At 42.0% G+C, this 16,666-nt stretch overlaps 1 protein-coding gene across 1 annotated transcript; it reads right to left on the reverse strand.

Moving 5' to 3' along the window:
• Positions 1-183: 183 nt before the first annotated feature.
• Positions 184-2,466, reverse strand: LOC143555269 (homeobox protein ATH1-like). The gene is made up of 4 exons (XM_077044854.1): positions 1,636-2,466; positions 749-1,095; positions 596-656; positions 184-451 (listed from the first exon to the last, which is right to left on the reverse strand). The coding sequence occupies exons 1-4, from the start codon at positions 2,464-2,466 to the stop codon at positions 314-316; spliced, it is 1,377 nt and encodes a 458-aa protein (XP_076900969.1). The 3' UTR covers positions 184-313.
• Between the last annotated feature and the right edge of the window lie 14,200 nt (positions 2,467-16,666).

Here is a 16,666-nt window from a genome sequence, read left to right on the forward strand (position 1 = left end):
ATAATATTAATATATGGTAAATGAACATTATAAAAAAAGGCAATCCTATCTGTCACAGCCCTTTTTTCACAAGAATTTTGATTGACTTAGTCATATTATCCAAATCCATTTGGCCATATAAAAGTATTGTCCACGCTCCACCCGCCCAATTTTCAGTTTTGCCACATCCCCATGAGAACAATAATTAAAAGACTCAAAATATATACAGCATAAACCGTTATTAATTAATATATACTTATATTAATGTTGAGAAAATGCCTAAGTTTGACCTTAATAAGCAGAAGATAAGTTAATTAAACAAATGAAGTCATGTTCAAATATGATATTGCTGGTTTCTGTGGTTACTAGATGTTTCTTCATCACGAATCCTCCTCCTGTTCATCTCTAAGTACATTTCCTCAATCATTGGCTTCCATAACCGAACTCTCGCATTTATAAACCAATTAGATACCTGTAATCATGCATCACACAAGTTAACAAAATTTGGACAAAAAGTGTTTTGAGCAACTGATTCATTTTTACCCGAGTGTTACCCAACACGTTTGTTACCTCTAAATTACATAATTAATTTGCTTTGAACAAAAATAAACTGTACCTGGCTCCTCTTGAGTCCACTTTTTATAGCCAACAATTGTTTCTCTGAATCCTTAGGATACCTGCAAGCAAATTCAAGATCATTTAAATCATATACATCACAAACTTTTAACAATCAAATTACAAAGATTAGTAAATAAATAAAATCGCTTACGGGTGAAGAAAGTTCTGAAACATCCATGCACGTAACACAGAAACCGATTTTTCAGGCAGCCCTCTTTGTGGCCTCCAAAGTTGATGATCTTTTCTTTTTAGCTGTTGAAGAGCCCATTGTTTTGGTACAAAAGATGAAAGCTCTTCTTCCATAGGATCCCCAGTGTTAAAATCAGGTCCCATTGAGAGTATATGGTTACTTATTTTCTCTCTTAATTTCTTGTAAAAGAAAGTAACTGTATGAAGTGCAAAACAAGCATGAATTTGAGGATTCAATTCTGTTACTGCATGGAAAGCTGATATCACAGTATGGATATCATCTAAGCATTGGTTGTATCGTTCGTCGACCTGAGTCACAAAAAAGTTCATGAATTTAACTCTGTTCAGATGCATGATTGGTAAAAGGTTATATCAAGAAAATTGGCATTTTTCTGTCTTTTGGGATAATATTTGGCTAAAAATCAAGAAACTTATGATTCTTGGTCACTGAAAAGTTGTAAAATTTATGTTTTTATGGATACATGATAGGTTAGATATCAAAATCAAGAAAAACTTAAATCTTGGTGACAAAAAGTTGTAAAATTTATGATGTTTTAAATGCATGATTGGTTAGATATCAAATCAAGAAAATCTTGAATCTTGGTCACAAAAAAGTTGTAAAATTTATGTCTTTTCTGGATGCATGATTGGTTAGAAATCAAAATCAAGAAAATCTTATATCTTGGTCACAAAAAAGTTGAAAGTCTTTTGGATATATAAATATCTGACTGATGATCAAAATTAACACAAATGAGGTTCTTGGTAAAACAAAGGTTTCAAATTATGTTTTTTGGGCAGATAATTGGATAGCAATTACAATCAAGAAAATCTTGATTCTTGATGACATACCATTTCTAGTAAGGCCAGCAAATGCTTCTTTTTCTCTTCAACACCATATGATTTCAAAGTCGGATTGAATCGTTCATCGAGTTTACTATTTCCATCTGAAAACTCATCAAAATTAGTCTGCTTATAAGTCATTTGTTCAAGATTCCCAAGTGAATAGCTTGCAATTTCTGTAAGGATTTCTTGCATCATATTAAGATATCCATTTGATCCAGATGAACACTGCAAAACCTGGACTGATGTATTGGTGTTTGAATCAAACCCCAAAGATAGATTCTTGCTGTTGCAAGAACTTGCTTGTAAAGAAAGATTGCTCATGCTAGAACACGTGGCAAGACCCAACGATAGCTCATTACCATCCGAACTCACACTCGGGTTATTATCACCCGGTATCCACCCGTTTGGATCCGTGTTAAATCCGATTCTTTCGGTTAAAAACTTGTTGAATTCCCATTTCCTGCTCATATCATTTATTGTTCCATCATATCCAAAAACATCAGGAAAATAAGTGTTTGGAACAACACTTTTTGAAAGTTCAAGAGATTGACCAAAAGGAGAGCAGTTTATGCTTCGGTGTTGACCGGGTTGATCAATATCCATTTGATCACTTGAAGGGAAATTACTTCCAAGATGTTCAGTTGGATTTGTAATTCTTGTACCATTTATGGGCTCATTTGGGATCATAGAAAATTGAGGCATAAATTGGTAGTTTTGATAGTTTTGATCAACGAATGATTTTTGATTAAAAGTGGCTGCAGAGTGAAAGTTTTCATCTGGAATGATGAGATTTTCACCATGAATACCAATTGGGATATTGAATCCATTGTTCTCCATGATGAAGTTGAAGTTGGAATGAAATGAAATGAATTCAAATTCCAACAGGATTTCACCTAAAAGAAGATCAAAGCAAGAGTATGATAAGTCTATGATCTTGAAACTGTAGTTATCTATAAAAGAAAATATTAGATTATCACAACCACTCAAAGTTAATAATGCAAGTAAGAATTCCTGTTTAAAATAGTAGCCAACAAAGGAAGAAACATATATGGTGCACCAAAAAGATAAGCAACAAGATACATTCCTTGATGGAATAATGTAGGGTTTTTCAAAGGCAAGAAGTGACTTATCAAACCTCAAATCTCACTATCATTTCCCTGTGGAAACAGTTCCATGAGCTATTAAAAATCTTGTCAAAAACTTTTATCTTAACTTTCAAGATTCCTTAATAAATTACCAAAAAAAGAAGGCAACTTAACACTTGAATGCTGCAAAACATGTCAAGATTTTGTGCATGACTTGGGTCTTAGTACATAGATTACATACAATATTTTTCTTAAAATTTGTAGTAGAGTTGACTAAAAGTCAAAATCAAGAAGATACAAACACATATGAAGTAAACCAACCTTGAAAACAAGTGAAGAAGATGAAGAAGAAGAAGAAGAAAAAGGTCTCTCTTTTTCTTTATCTTTTTTGAGTTTAAAAGTGAAGATGTGAATGGGATCTTGTTTGATGATGGGGGGGGGGGGGGGGGGGGGGGTGTTGACACTTGACCCCTGCAAAGTGTTAGCTAGCTAGCTCCTCTTAGAGAACCCAAATCAAAGAGTTGGTTAGCTGTGCAAAGAGAGAAATAAAGAAAGACTCTTTTGAAATGTGCAAATGAAAGAAAGGCATGATGATGATTAATAAATAAAGGAGACATGTGGGGCTATGGTTAGGATCTTACTATTAGCCTCTGAGCCAATACAAAAAGGAAGAAACAAATAAACAGAGAAATAAATAATGGTAAAGTAGATTTTATGCCCTCTTGCATGGACAAGAAAAAGATGTGATCTTTCTTTTACTTCAATGATTTTACGGAACCCAAGAAACATAATAAAGTTGCTCACTTTACCCTCTGGTTACACGCAAACACAACAATACCCACATCTTCTTCTCTCGATCTCTTTATTATTATTATTATTATTAAATTACCTTTATTTTTTAATTAAGGTAGTTAAAATGAAAAAAGGTAAAAAAAATATATCAAATTGTTGATGAAAAGTAGGTTTAGAAGTATAAATATGCCCCTCACGTGATAGGCGTTCACACAGGGTTAACGTCCTACTTGGATGGTTGTTAATGAAAATGACTAAAAGGGTGATAACTTTACAATCAAATGACACTTTTTTTTTTGTAGTTGAGGGTGTTTGGGATTGTGAAGAGGTAGGTCCCAGCAGAGCCCAGTTGGACCTGCATGACTCACCTTGAAGAGAGACGTCTGCGCAGAAACCAACTGGATTCGCAGGACCCACCATGCTCAGAGACGTGACGTCCTTACGCGCAGTACGCAAGCTGTTCCCGCAGGAAATGCCTCCCAAGGGTGAAGTACTCCGCCTGTTCCCGCAGCTGCGGATACAAGCCATCAAGGAAGGCCACCCGCGCAGCAAGGCTACACGCACAAGGCACTTAGCTCTCAAAATAATTCAGTAATGTCCCTGAAGAAGGAATGAGCAAAGCCGGGAACAATCCCGCACAAAGGCGGGAGGGGGAATACTCCCGCCCAAATGAGCCAGTCCGTATGATACTGGAGGATCTTTTGTACTGTACCTGACGAGGTATGGGCAAAAGATCTGACCAGAGATACGACAGCTCATTGACAACAGTATGGCGAGCAGCATGCTCTTGTACTGTATGTCACTATTAGCCGCTGCCTACTCACCAAATTCTGTCATACCACGTGCATAGCCTGCAGTTGGTGGAAAAGGAATAGTACACAGCAGGTCTGGTCACTGTCAGCCGCTGCCTACCCACCAACTACCAGCATGGCACGTGCGTAGGCCACAGTTGGTAGAACAGGAATACTATTCAGCCGGCTACACCTTCTTGGAAACCTACATTCGGCTATAAATACCCCAAATGGTATGATCATCTCATCTTATCTTATCTTATCTTATATCTTATACCTGATATCTGCTCTAGCAATCTCTTAATATACACTTATATTCAAGAGCAATCTAGTCTGATTCTCACGCCGGAGGGTGGTCACAAGGTGGTATCCCCCCTTCTCAGTGACGAGCTCACGGTGTCTGTTTTACAGGTTATCAGAAGAACCATCTTTGCCGGGTCTAACCCCTCGTGGGAAACATCTATTTAACCCCCAGATTATCCGTAATCTGCCTGGGGTCGATTAGTGTTTCTTCATTGGCGTCATCCGTGCATAAAAGCTATAACTTCATTTCTTTTCAGTTTTTTCAAACTTCTGGAAATATGGTTAAAGAAACTCCGGTAACCACAACCCCATCTACTGGGGGGAATACCGGCGACTACACAGTTTTTACGAACACTACCCCAGTTACCCAAGCTGGGGCAAGTGCAGTAAATAATCTCTCACTAGGATTCACCGATACCCAGTTAGAGAGACAAAGAACGAGGCTCCCCCGCCAAACACTCGATGAAGTTAAAGCGTGGGCGGAAGCACGTCAAAAAGAATTCCAAGCTGAGTTGGATGAACGCTTACGTTCACTCCAACAGCCTGAGGAATTCGGAGAGTACTTGGACGATGATTCGGAGGAATCCGATAGTGACGCAAACCCTCGTCATAGGGCGAAAGGGAAGCGTAAGGAAACGGACTCCCAACCGAGAAGGCGTTTTGGAGAAACCTTCAAACCAAAAAACGCGGGTGGAAACCCACGTGACTTCTCCAAAACATTTACACCAACTGCTGCAAAGGCGGGAACGTCCAAATTTGCAAGGGACATTGCGGAAGCAATCGTCCCGAAAAGTGCCAAACAGATGTCCAACATCGGCACTTACGATGGTATATCTGATCCAGACGATCATTTGAACAGGTTCATAGCGGGGGCAACCGTCAGTAGTTGGACGGAACCTACGTGGTGTTACATGTTCCAAATGACGCTTGTTGGGCCAGCTAGAGCGTGGTTCGATCGTCTACCGGTCCACCACATCTACGATTGGGAAGACTTCCAGCAGAAGTTTAGCCAACACTTCAGCCAACAAAGAAAGTATACCGAGGAGCAATGGACAATCCTCAATTGCATTCGAGAAAAAGATGAATCTTTGCCAGACTTCATCACTCGCTTCAACTCAAAGAAGCTAAGTCTGGGTAATATTAGCGAAGATCTTGTTCGCGCTGCTTTCATCCAGGGCGCGAACGACCCAGAGCTCATCCGCACCTTAACGGGTAGAGATGACATGCCATCCACATGGGATGCCATCATGACAGCAGCTAAACGCTTTGCAGAAACGGAAAAGCAACTGGGTAGAGATCTCCCCCAGAGCACAAACCTCTACACCCAGAAAACAAGAGAAGACAACATCCTTACCGCCCGACTAAACAAAAAGCGGAAGCTAGGCATTTGGCAGTCAAGGGTAAACTTTGACACCTCATCCGGCTTGCAACATCGGTTAGGCGGAAGGGATAACGTACAGTCGAACCAGAACTCCAGATGGACGCCACTCACCAAAAGCGTCACCGAGATATTCGCCACTGAGGAGCTCCCATGGCCAAAGGCTCCAATAATCCGACATCGTCACAATGCTGATCGGAGCAAATACTGTGACTTTTCACAGGACAAAAGGCCACAACACTGAAGAATGCACAGACGTGAAGGACATCGTCGAAGCATTTGTCAGAGATGGGACGCTCGCGCACCTCGTGGCGTAACGAACGCTGAGCAGGCCGATGTATGTAGAACCCCAGCTGGGGAAAACACGAATAAAATTGCAGCTTCAATGTTGGAGACTACATACTGCGTAAACAACGAGATCCCGAACCAGGTGCATATCGGCTCGATGGCACTCCCATCCCAACAACATGGAAGGGAGCTCAATTACACAGTTTGCATGTAGATCAATTCCAAACTTGTAAAGAAAAGGCCCAGAGCCACTTCTAATGGAAATGATTCTCCTTAGAACATTGATGCCGATAATCTTACATTTATACTTATGAACTTTCCACACTGATATGCCGGTTTTAACCGCATACATAAGTGGGAAAGAAGTCGTTACTTGTGGAAGGCGGCAAAACCCGCATAAACACAAAAAATGACAAACCTTCACGCAGGTCAGTCATAGGTAAAGTTTGGTGATCCCACTAAGTGAAAGTGCCGGTCCTAACCGCACAAATCATGATAAACTGAACCCATTGACAACCGCGCGTCGAACGGTTAATTTATTCAACACTAATGCTGGCTTTCACCGCATAAATAAGTATAAAGAAATTGTTGCTTGTGGAAGGCGGCAAAACCCGCATAAACACAAAAAACGACAAACCTTCACGCAGGTCAGTCATAGGTAAAGTTTGGTGATCCCACTAAATGAAAGTGCCGGTCCTAACCGCACAAATCATGATAGAAGAAACCGAACTAACCTATTGACAACCACTAGGAATGGCAACGGGGCGGGTTTGGGGCGGGTTTTGCTTAACCCGAACCCGAACCCGAAACCAAAAACCATCCCCGTACCCGCCCCATTACCCGTCGGGTTTAATTCGGGGATTCCCCGTTTGGTTTTTTGTACCCCCCGACCCGCCCCGTCCCCGAACCCGAAAACCCGAAACCGATCCGACCCGACCCGAAATTGACTATTCTGGGTAATTTTGACCAAAACCTTAGTAATATGCTTATGAAGTCTATGGTCAACTGTTCAAGAATCCATCACAAAACTTACATATTGATTATGTAGCAGCGGCAACAACCAGTGGTGGATGTGCGGTATCGGTGCTAGCTGGTGCGATGGCGGGTGGAGGCGGCGACACAAGGTGGTGTGGAGGCAGTGACGCAAGGTGGTGTGGCGGTGCTTGGATTGCGGCGGTGCAAGTTATCGCTTCACCATTGGTGTTGGATTTGGTTGACCTCAAGCTATTTTAGTCAAAATTAACATGTAAGAATTAAGATGTCTGGATGTAGGTTTTTAATATATATATATATATTATTTATATTTATATTTATATATTATATCGGGGCGGGTCGGGGCGGGGGTACCCGAACCCGAACCCGAACCCGAACCCGAAACAATCCCCGAAACAATCTCCGAAACCCGACCCGAAACCGAAAAAACAAAACCCGACCCGACCCGAAATAAGCCGGTTTTCGGGTTTCCCCGTCGGATTCGGGGATTTTTGCCATCCCTAACAACCACGCGTCGAACGGTTAACTTATTCAAAATACTTAGAAAATTTCTAACATAACGATGAGGAAAACCTACACGCAGGTCAGATGTAGGTAAATGTTAGCCATCCTACTAAGTGCAAGTGACGGTCTTACCCGCACAATCACGAACGAGGAAGCAAAACTTCAGCCTATTATCTACCACGTTCAAAGGTTAACTTATTCTAAACACTTAGAAAATTTCAAAGGAAAAGATGAGGAAAACTTCCACGCAGGTCAGATATAGGTAAAGCTTAGCCATCCTACTAAGTGCAAGTGACGGTCTTATCCGCACAATCACGAAAGAGAACGCAAAACTTTAACTTATTATCTGCCACGTTGAAAAGTTAACTTATCTAAGTACTAAAAAAATTGCTAAGTTAAATCAAAGTATGCGTGAAATAAACAAGGCAAGGAGTTGGCAAATAATCTTTATTCCATCGAAATTCAAATATTACAGATTGCTGGGTACATACCCGCATACAAAAGAAGCTATACAAAAATAAAAATCTATAATGGTGGAAAGGGATCTTCAGGATCAAGCTTCAGGACCACTTCCACTTGGACCCGCACCATCAGTAGAGCGTGGAGGTTCAAGGAAAGCTTTAAGGATAGCTAGCCCATCATCAGCAACAGCAACTTCGTTCACCTTCTCCACCACCGGATGCGGGAAGGCGGCATACTGATTCACTGCTTGGTCATATACAGCTTCAGTATCAACGTCATATAAAGGGAAGTTGGAAGGCGGGATGCCTTTCTCAACGAAACCCTAGACCAAGCAGGAAGCCGACCTTTTCCCCATCCTCATGAGAAGCGTTGAGGGCTGCGCTCATAGCATCGTCATAAGATGTATCCGTGAAGACCCGATGCACAACCTACAAAAAGAAAAAATACAAGTATCAAAACCTTTTCTATTTACAAAGAAAAGCGTAAAGATATAATGAAATTAAACATACCTGAGACAACGCTTCTCGAAGAAGCCATTCCTTGGCAACCAGAGCCTCCTGGAGGGCGGCTTGAGCTTGGTTACGGGCGCGTTCGGCTTCACTTTTGTTGAGGTTGGCAAGCAACACTTCTTTAGCCGCAGCCTCTTCAACTCCCTTTAGCTTCCGCTCAGTGTGGTCAAGCACCCCCCTCTGGTCCAAGATCTCTTGGAGCTTCTTGGCGTCTTCCATCGCCAAGGCATCATGAGCCTGTTGGAGCGCCTCTAGTTTGGCTTTAAGTTCCTCATTCTCGAGGCGTAGAGGCTCAGCAACAGCTTCAGCCTTGGTGGCCCTCTCAGTTGCGTTCCGTGCAGTTTCCTTAGCCAGCCGAAGCTGTTCGTTAACAGCTTGGGCTGCCTTGGAACGGGCCTCGAGCCGGGCCTGAACTTCAACCTCGAGGGCCTTGAAGGCCTTCTCCTTTTCCGCAGCCACTGCGGTAAGCCTCTTGTTCTCCTCCCGGACAGCCCGCGCCTGAGCTACTTCTTGAATACGAGCTGCTTTTAACTTGTCGTTTTCACGACAGAGCAGCTCGACGCGCGGCTGCATCCGGGCCAGGAGAATCCGAAGCTCGTTGGTTAGCCTACCCTCCTGGTAGCTAGCCATTGCTTCCCCCAACGCACCACTGGGAGCTGCGTGACGAGCCCACTCCACGCACTCCACAGGCGTGCGAAGGGTTGTTCCTCGGCGGATGTTCCATCGTGGAACATACACTTCATTGGAATCCGACACTGCAAAAAACAAAAAAGCAGTTAGGAAAAGATGATATATATATATAAAAAAAAAGCCAAAAGAACCCTACGCACCTGTAGGGTCGATAACAGGCCGATAGCCGCCGAACCCATCACCTGAACCCAAGGGAAATCCATCCAAGAGGTCAGGCAGATGGGAAGGAGGCAGAGGTTGGCGAGAAGCCCCAAGCATACCTGAAGGATCGGCCGTAGCTGCCGACGTCGGAGGAGGCATAGAGGCCGCCGCGGTAGAAACCAACGGAGGTGAACTCACCGGAGGTGAACTCACAACCGTGGTCGCCGCTGCGGAAATACCCGCAGAAATAGTCACCGCCGGCTCAGTGAAAGATTCAGTAAATATGGCACTGACAGCCGGCGGAGATGTCATCACAGTTGGAACAGTTGGCTCAACTGGGTGAGCAACTGAACCAACTGAAGCAGGCGCAGCCGCCTGGGTCATCGCCTCAGGTAGGTTGACCAAGCATACCGTCATGGGTCCAGAGGTGCTCCTCCCCGCTCCACCCTGGAATGCGGTAGCATCCATGCCTGCACAAAGAAGATATAAGTATAATGGCGGAAAGATATGAAGTTAAAAAGTAAAGGAAGTTTGTACTTACGGGTTTTCTTGAGCCTAAAAGTGCGAACAGGCGGGGACGAACCCGATGGAGCCGGCCTCTTCACGCCGCTCACCGTCGTTGTCCTGGGCTGCTCGGAGGTGACGGTCGTCTCAGCCTCCGGAGCAGTGGTCTTAGCACCACCAGGGTTCCCCGCCACCTCCTCGCTTTCGGTCTCTGAATCAGACCGATGCACCGGATCGGCAGTGGAGGCAACCTTCACCTTCCCCTTCCCGCCGGCAGCCTTCTTCTTCCGCACCAACGGAGGACCATCTGCGGATTCCTCATCAGAAGATGACAAGATTAGAGGAATTCCAGCAGAGGTTTCAGCATTGAGAGGTCGAGGGTTGAATAACGCCTTACCTGGCCGCGTGGCGCTCAGAATAGGGTGGTCTGGCGGGTAGACCTCCACAAACCGATCCCTCGTTTGCTCCAAGATGGGCAACTCGTTCTCATCGAGAGCACGAGTACCCATCCGAGCGGGACCATCACTCTCCCGCGGCTGCAGGAGAGACTGCAAGTCGTTCCCCTCTGAAATAAAAGAAACAGTTAGAAGACAAACCTATATAAACAAAGAAGACAGAGCATACCGTAAGGGACAGAGTTCAAACCGTATTCGAGGACGATGGGAACCTGTGACGCCTCCTTCCACACCCGGCTCATCCAAGCATCACTATCCCAGACTCCGCAAAGCGGTACACCGGAGTCTGGATCCGGGAGATCTTGGCGAACCATTCCGCCTCCTGGTAGTTTTGGGCGTGAAGGGCGGGGAGTGTTATCCCATTCTTAAACGTCATCGCTATCGGGACGACGCGAGCGGAGATATAAAAAAACTCCCTCTTCCACGACCGAAGACTGCGCTCGGTTGCGCAGATCTTCAGACCCTTGATCCGATTGACCAAGGTATACCACCCCTGGATGCACCTCCAAGAATAGAAGGTCATCAGGCGGTCAACATGGGGCTCCACGCCCAGAATGAGGCACACCCACTCAAAGTGGCGGATCTTGGCGATCGCAATCGGGTGTACCTCCGTCAAATGCACCCCGTGCCTCTCCAAGACACGGTATACAAACTTCGTCAATGGGAACCTGAGATTCCCATAAACGAAGAATGCAGCGTACACCCCTATCTTGCCCTTGGGGGCATCGTACACCGTCTGGTGTGGCTCCGGAAACTCAGGCTCGAACGGCTCGAGCATGAACTTCCGGACGATGTACTGAAAAAGCTCAGTGGGAAGAGCACACTGGCATTCGCCAGCAGTGCTCTTATCGTCTTTATCAGACGTAGACGTCGGGATCTCGACGTGCACGTCAGATTCCTCGGCAGCAGCTTCGAAATCGTGAGTAGAAGACATGGTTTGGAGGTAAAGGAACGATTTCAGGAGAATGCTTAGCAGAAAGTATTCGCCGGAAATCGTTTACAAGAAGAGTGAAAGTGTGAATTACAAAGGACTCTCTCCCCCTTTATATACTCATCGCAATTAATGCGATGAATTTAATGCGGAAGAGAGAGAAGTCACAGGTGCAATGAAACTATGACACGTGGCAAAATGCAAGCTGGCAACAGCTGTTGAAAGGACGCGTGCCATTAATTTCGCTGCCACGCGCCCGAAAAATCGCGCCAACGCGCCTGAAAAAGCGTCTGGAATGACCATGTACTGTCACGTCGCCATAACTTCCTGCACGTCCTGACACAGTCAGAAGAAACTGTCGTACGACGTTTCAACAGTTTGGACTGTTCTTATCCTTTCACCAACTCTTCGAATTTCAAAATTTCAAAAAGATTCAAAAGTAAGCGGGAAAATACCCCTTACCTTGGCAACCAAGAAACTATAAGACAGGTGCGAGTACAGTGTTAAGGCAAAACCCTTCACATACTTAGCACCTGCAGGGAATTGAAGCCAATAATACCTCGGCAACCAAGTAACCATAAGACGGGTACGAGTACAGTGTCAAGGCAAAACCCTTCACATACTTAGCACCCGCAGGGAATTGAAGCCAGGAATACCTTGGAAGTAAAGTAACTATAAGACGAGTGCGGGTACAGTGTCAAGGCAAAACCCTTCACATACCTAGCACTCCGCGGGAAATTGAAACCAAGAAGGATCTTTTGGGCACTGCTTGCGGAAACGGGAATAACATCCCCGCATAGCGGGAACGTCGAGAACTAGATTGTTTGAACCTCCAAGATGGAATTGGTTGTTTAAACATAATTGATCACTATGTTTAAAACTACCAAAACCTCATGGAGAATCTACACAAGTGGAACTCAACGCTCCTGACTTGCGAGGAGGTTACAGACCTACCCGCATCACACCCAAAGATCAAGCAGGAAAGTCGGGAATTTCCGCGTGACATTAGGACTTCCGCGGGAAGAATCCCCATGGAAAACCTTAAAACCAAACCCTTTTCAAAACCCTTTGCTTAAGTCCAAAAGTTCACCTCACTTATTAAACATTCATGAGAAGAACATTGGACTGGGGGGACTTGAAGAGGTAGGTCCCAGCAGAGCCCAGTTGGACCCGCATGACTCACCTTGAAGAGAGACGTCTGCGCAGAAACCAACTGGATCCGCAGGACCCACCATGCTCAGAGACGTGACGTCCTTACGCGCAGTACGCAAGCTGTTCCCGCAGGAAATGCCTCCCAAGGGTGAAGTACTCCGCCTGTTCCCGCAGCTGCGGATACAAGCCATCAGGGAAGGCCACCCGCGCAGCAAGGCTACACGCACAAGGCACTTAGCTCTCAAAATAATTCAGTAATGTCCCTGAAGAAGGAATGAGCAAAGCCGGGAACAATCCCGCACAAAGGCGGGAGGGGGAATACTCCCGCCCAAATGAGCCAGTCCGTATGATACTGGAGGATCTTTTGTACTGTACCTGACGAGGTATGGGCAAAAGATCTGACCAGAGATACGACAGCTCATTGACAACAGTATGGCGAGCAGCATGCTCTTGTACTGTATGTCACTATTAGCCGCTGCCTACTCACCAACTCCTGTCATACCACGTGCATAGCCTGCAGTTGGTGGAAAAGGAATAGTACACATCAGGCCTGGTCACTGTCAGCCGCTGCCTACCCACCAACTACCAGCATGGCACGTGCGTAGGCCACAGTTGGTAGAACATGAATACTATTCAGCCGGCTACACCTTCTTGGAAACCTACCTTCGGCTATAAATACCCCAAATGGTATGATCAACTCATCTTATCTTATCTTATATCTTATACCTGATATCTGCTCTAGCAATCTCTTAATATACACTTATAGTCAAGAGCAATCTAGTCTGATTCTTACGCCGGAGGGTGGTCACAAGGAGGTACCCCCCCTTCTCAGTGACGAGCTCACGGTGTCTGTTTTGCAGGTTATCAGAAGAACCATCTTTGCCGGGTCTAACCCCTCGTGGGAAACATCTATTTAACCCCCAGGTTATCCGTAATCTGTCTGGGGTCGATTAGTGTTTCTTCAGATTGCTTATTTTATCTTCTTATGACTTATAACTTATAACGTGTTTGAGAAAGTTAAAGATTGTGAATGAATAATTCAAGCTTTGTAACTTATAACTTACTAGTTATATAAGTTATAAGGAGGTTAAACAAGGAATCCCAAACACCCTCATTATCTTATTATCTTAGTTAAAGAATAAATAGTTAACCAACCTTGAATTCTTAATTATTTAGCCAATGTGGTTTGATGAAATTGCATGATATGAAACAATAATGGAAGTGGAAATGGACCCGTGAAAGGTTAAGACCAAAGAGAGAGGCTAGAAATGAGAGCCACAAACACATATTACAAATACTTGTATCTGAAAATCACATGAATTCTCTTAAATGGTGCAGTGCCACTCATATTCCTGTAGCAGGCTTTAGCCTCAAACAAAACAAAAGGGACCCATCACTAAAACCCAAGAATCAATGGTAATGGTGGTAATTAGGATGATGATGAAGAATAGATGATACATTTTGATCAAAAAAACAAGAAACAGAAAAAGGGTGTTGCTTTTTTAACCATTTTTGGGGGAATGTGAATTGAGTAAGTAAAGAAAGCTGGTTGCTTTTGTTTGAGTGAAGAGTGAGAAGGGGGGGGGGGGGTTTGATTCTTGAAGTGGATGACCATACCTTTCCAATGGCTGGCTACTGTTTGGTGGCAGTGAGTAGGGTTTGTTTCTAGTACTCAAATAATGACGTAAGCTAAAGTTGAGTGTTTTAAAAATAAAATCTTGCAGGCAGATCAATCCTAAAGCCTTTCTTTCCAACACCACACCATCACTTTTTTTTTCTTTTCTTTTCTATTTTTAAAACGGGCAACAAACAAACATAGAATTTGAGGAACAAAACGGCATAGCAGAATCAACACATATATGCACAAATGATAAAACACACGTAAACAAGAAAATATAAATGACACAAGAATTTAACGTGGTTCAGTCCCCATTGGGGGGACCTTCATCCACGAACTACAACTAAGTTTTTCTTACTAGCTCATAACCAAGACTGCAATTACAAGACAAGGATATATATATATATATATAATATAAATGACACAAGAATTTAACATGGTTCAGTCCCCATTGGGGGGACCTTCATCCACGAACTACAACTAAGTTTTTCTTACTAGCTCATAACCAAGACTGCAATTACAAGACAAGGATATAAATATATATATATATATAAGGTTTATTTCAGAAATGATTCTTATAACGAAAAGTGCGAGAAGTGATATCAACCATTAGATTATTAATCAATGGTTGAAACATTATTCATTTATTGTAATTAATAAAATTTGAAAGAAATCAAAATAAATAAGAAAATGATAGTTTAGGTAGAATAAAATAATTAATCACTTAATTTATTTCACATATCCCTAAATAAAAGCCTAAAGCATAAATATCCAAAATTTATGATTTATAAGTTACAATTTATCTATTTCATTATATGTTAGTGTAATATTTAATTTTATTATTTTTTCATCAATAAACAAATTTTAATTTATAAAAATTAAGCAAAATAGTATCTTTATCATTGATTACTCTTTTGAAAAAAAAATATATTAATTTGAAGATGTGTAAGACGGAAAAAAATGTGTACGAAGAAATTGAAAATGTGTAGGAAAAAAATAAGATGTGTATGAGAAAATTAAAGATGTGTAGGAAAAAAAAGATGTGTATGAGAAAATTAAAGATGTGTAGGAAAAATTTAAAGATGTGTAGGAAGAAATTAAATATGCTTAGGAAAAATTGAAGATGTGTATGACGAAAGAAAGTGTACGACGAATGTAAACGTGTAGGAAAAAAATATGCTACGTATGAGAAAATAAAAAATGTGTAGGAAAAAAATTAAGATGTGTGTGAGAAAATTAAAGATGTAGGAATAAATTAAACATGTGTAAGAAAAAAAATATGTTGTGTATGAAAAAGCTAAATATGTGTACGGAAAAAAATTAAGATGTGTATGAGAAAATTAAAGATGTAGGAATAAATTAAAGATGTGTAGGAGTAAATTGAATATGCATATGAAACATTTAAAGTTATGTAGGATGAAAAGCATACGTATCAAGAAATTGAAAATGTGTAGGAAAAAAAATTAAAATGTGTAAGAAAAAAATAAAGATATTTAGGAAAAATTTGAAGAATTGTAGAAAAAAATTATAGTTATGTAGGGTGAACTCAAGAGGTTGTGTAAAAAATTATAAAGATAAATTTATTGTTTTATGAATTTATTGATTTTTTTAAATCTTTTAGTTATTATGATTAAATTAATCATATTCGTTAGAGTTATAACCTACATGGTTTAATTATTATATATATTAATTGGGGAGAGAATACATTTATATTACTTTAATACCATTTTCATATATTTTTAATGATGTAAGATTGAAAATTAAATTAGTGGCCCAGATTGACTTCTCGCATGAACCATCTCCTATATATATGTATACACACACACATATAATGATAAAATTAGGGCAATACAATTTCGAAACCAAACGGGCCCCTAAATAAAACCGGCCCAAACGGGCCCAAAAAATGATTTATCAAAGTTTGAAACTATGAAACAGACTAAAGGTCTGAAGCTAGGTCTATTAATCTAGATATTTATACAAGGTTATTCTCGTCCTATACGCCCAAGGTAACTCAAAGCATAAATCAGTGAAAGCGCTGACCAGAACAAAGGTGAATACACTCATATCTATAAAACTCTCTTTAATCGAGTCAATTACTCATAAACCAAAGTTCACATGGGATAATATATCCCTAAAACTTTAGTATCTGTTTATATTCAGGCTAGTTATACGCATGTTTAGATCCTTACATATGTGAGCAGAGGGTAGTCATACCCCACCACGCATGGTACAAGTTCCTCTCTCATTGAGCCAGTCTATAGCGCTGTGTGGGCTTCACTAATGTGATATAATTGGTACTCCAGTCTATGGTCGCTGAATGTTTCGAGTATTAATTAAAGGTTTCCATAAATATTTTAAAATCAGCATGTTCACCAGCATGTGTTGCTAACGTATTTTAAAATCACTTTACGGGTAATCAGGAATAGGTGATTGAAGTG

The sequence above is a fragment of the Bidens hawaiensis genome, unplaced genomic scaffold, assembly GCF_021521415.1.
Source record: "Bidens hawaiensis isolate Kalapana, Puna unplaced genomic scaffold, B.hawaiensis_p1.1 tig00018033_1, whole genome shotgun sequence".
Taxonomy (NCBI): domain Eukaryota; kingdom Viridiplantae; phylum Streptophyta; class Magnoliopsida; order Asterales; family Asteraceae; genus Bidens; species Bidens hawaiensis.

What these genes read in the sequence shown, in the direction of transcription:
- LOC143555269 (XM_077044854.1), bottom strand. Translation starts at nt 2,466, where the DNA reads ATGGAGAACAATGGATTCAATATCCCAATTGGTATTCATGGTGAAAAT. An exon ending in TTTCAGAACTTTCTTCACCC is followed by an intron (nt 657 to 748) that starts GTAAGCGATTTT and finishes ATTTGCTTGCAG; the next exon opens with GTATCCTAAGGATTCAGAGA. An exon ending in GTGGACTCAAGAGGAGCCAG is followed by an intron (nt 452 to 595) that starts GTACAGTTTATT and finishes GCATGATTACAG; the next exon opens with GTATCTAATTGGTTTATAAA.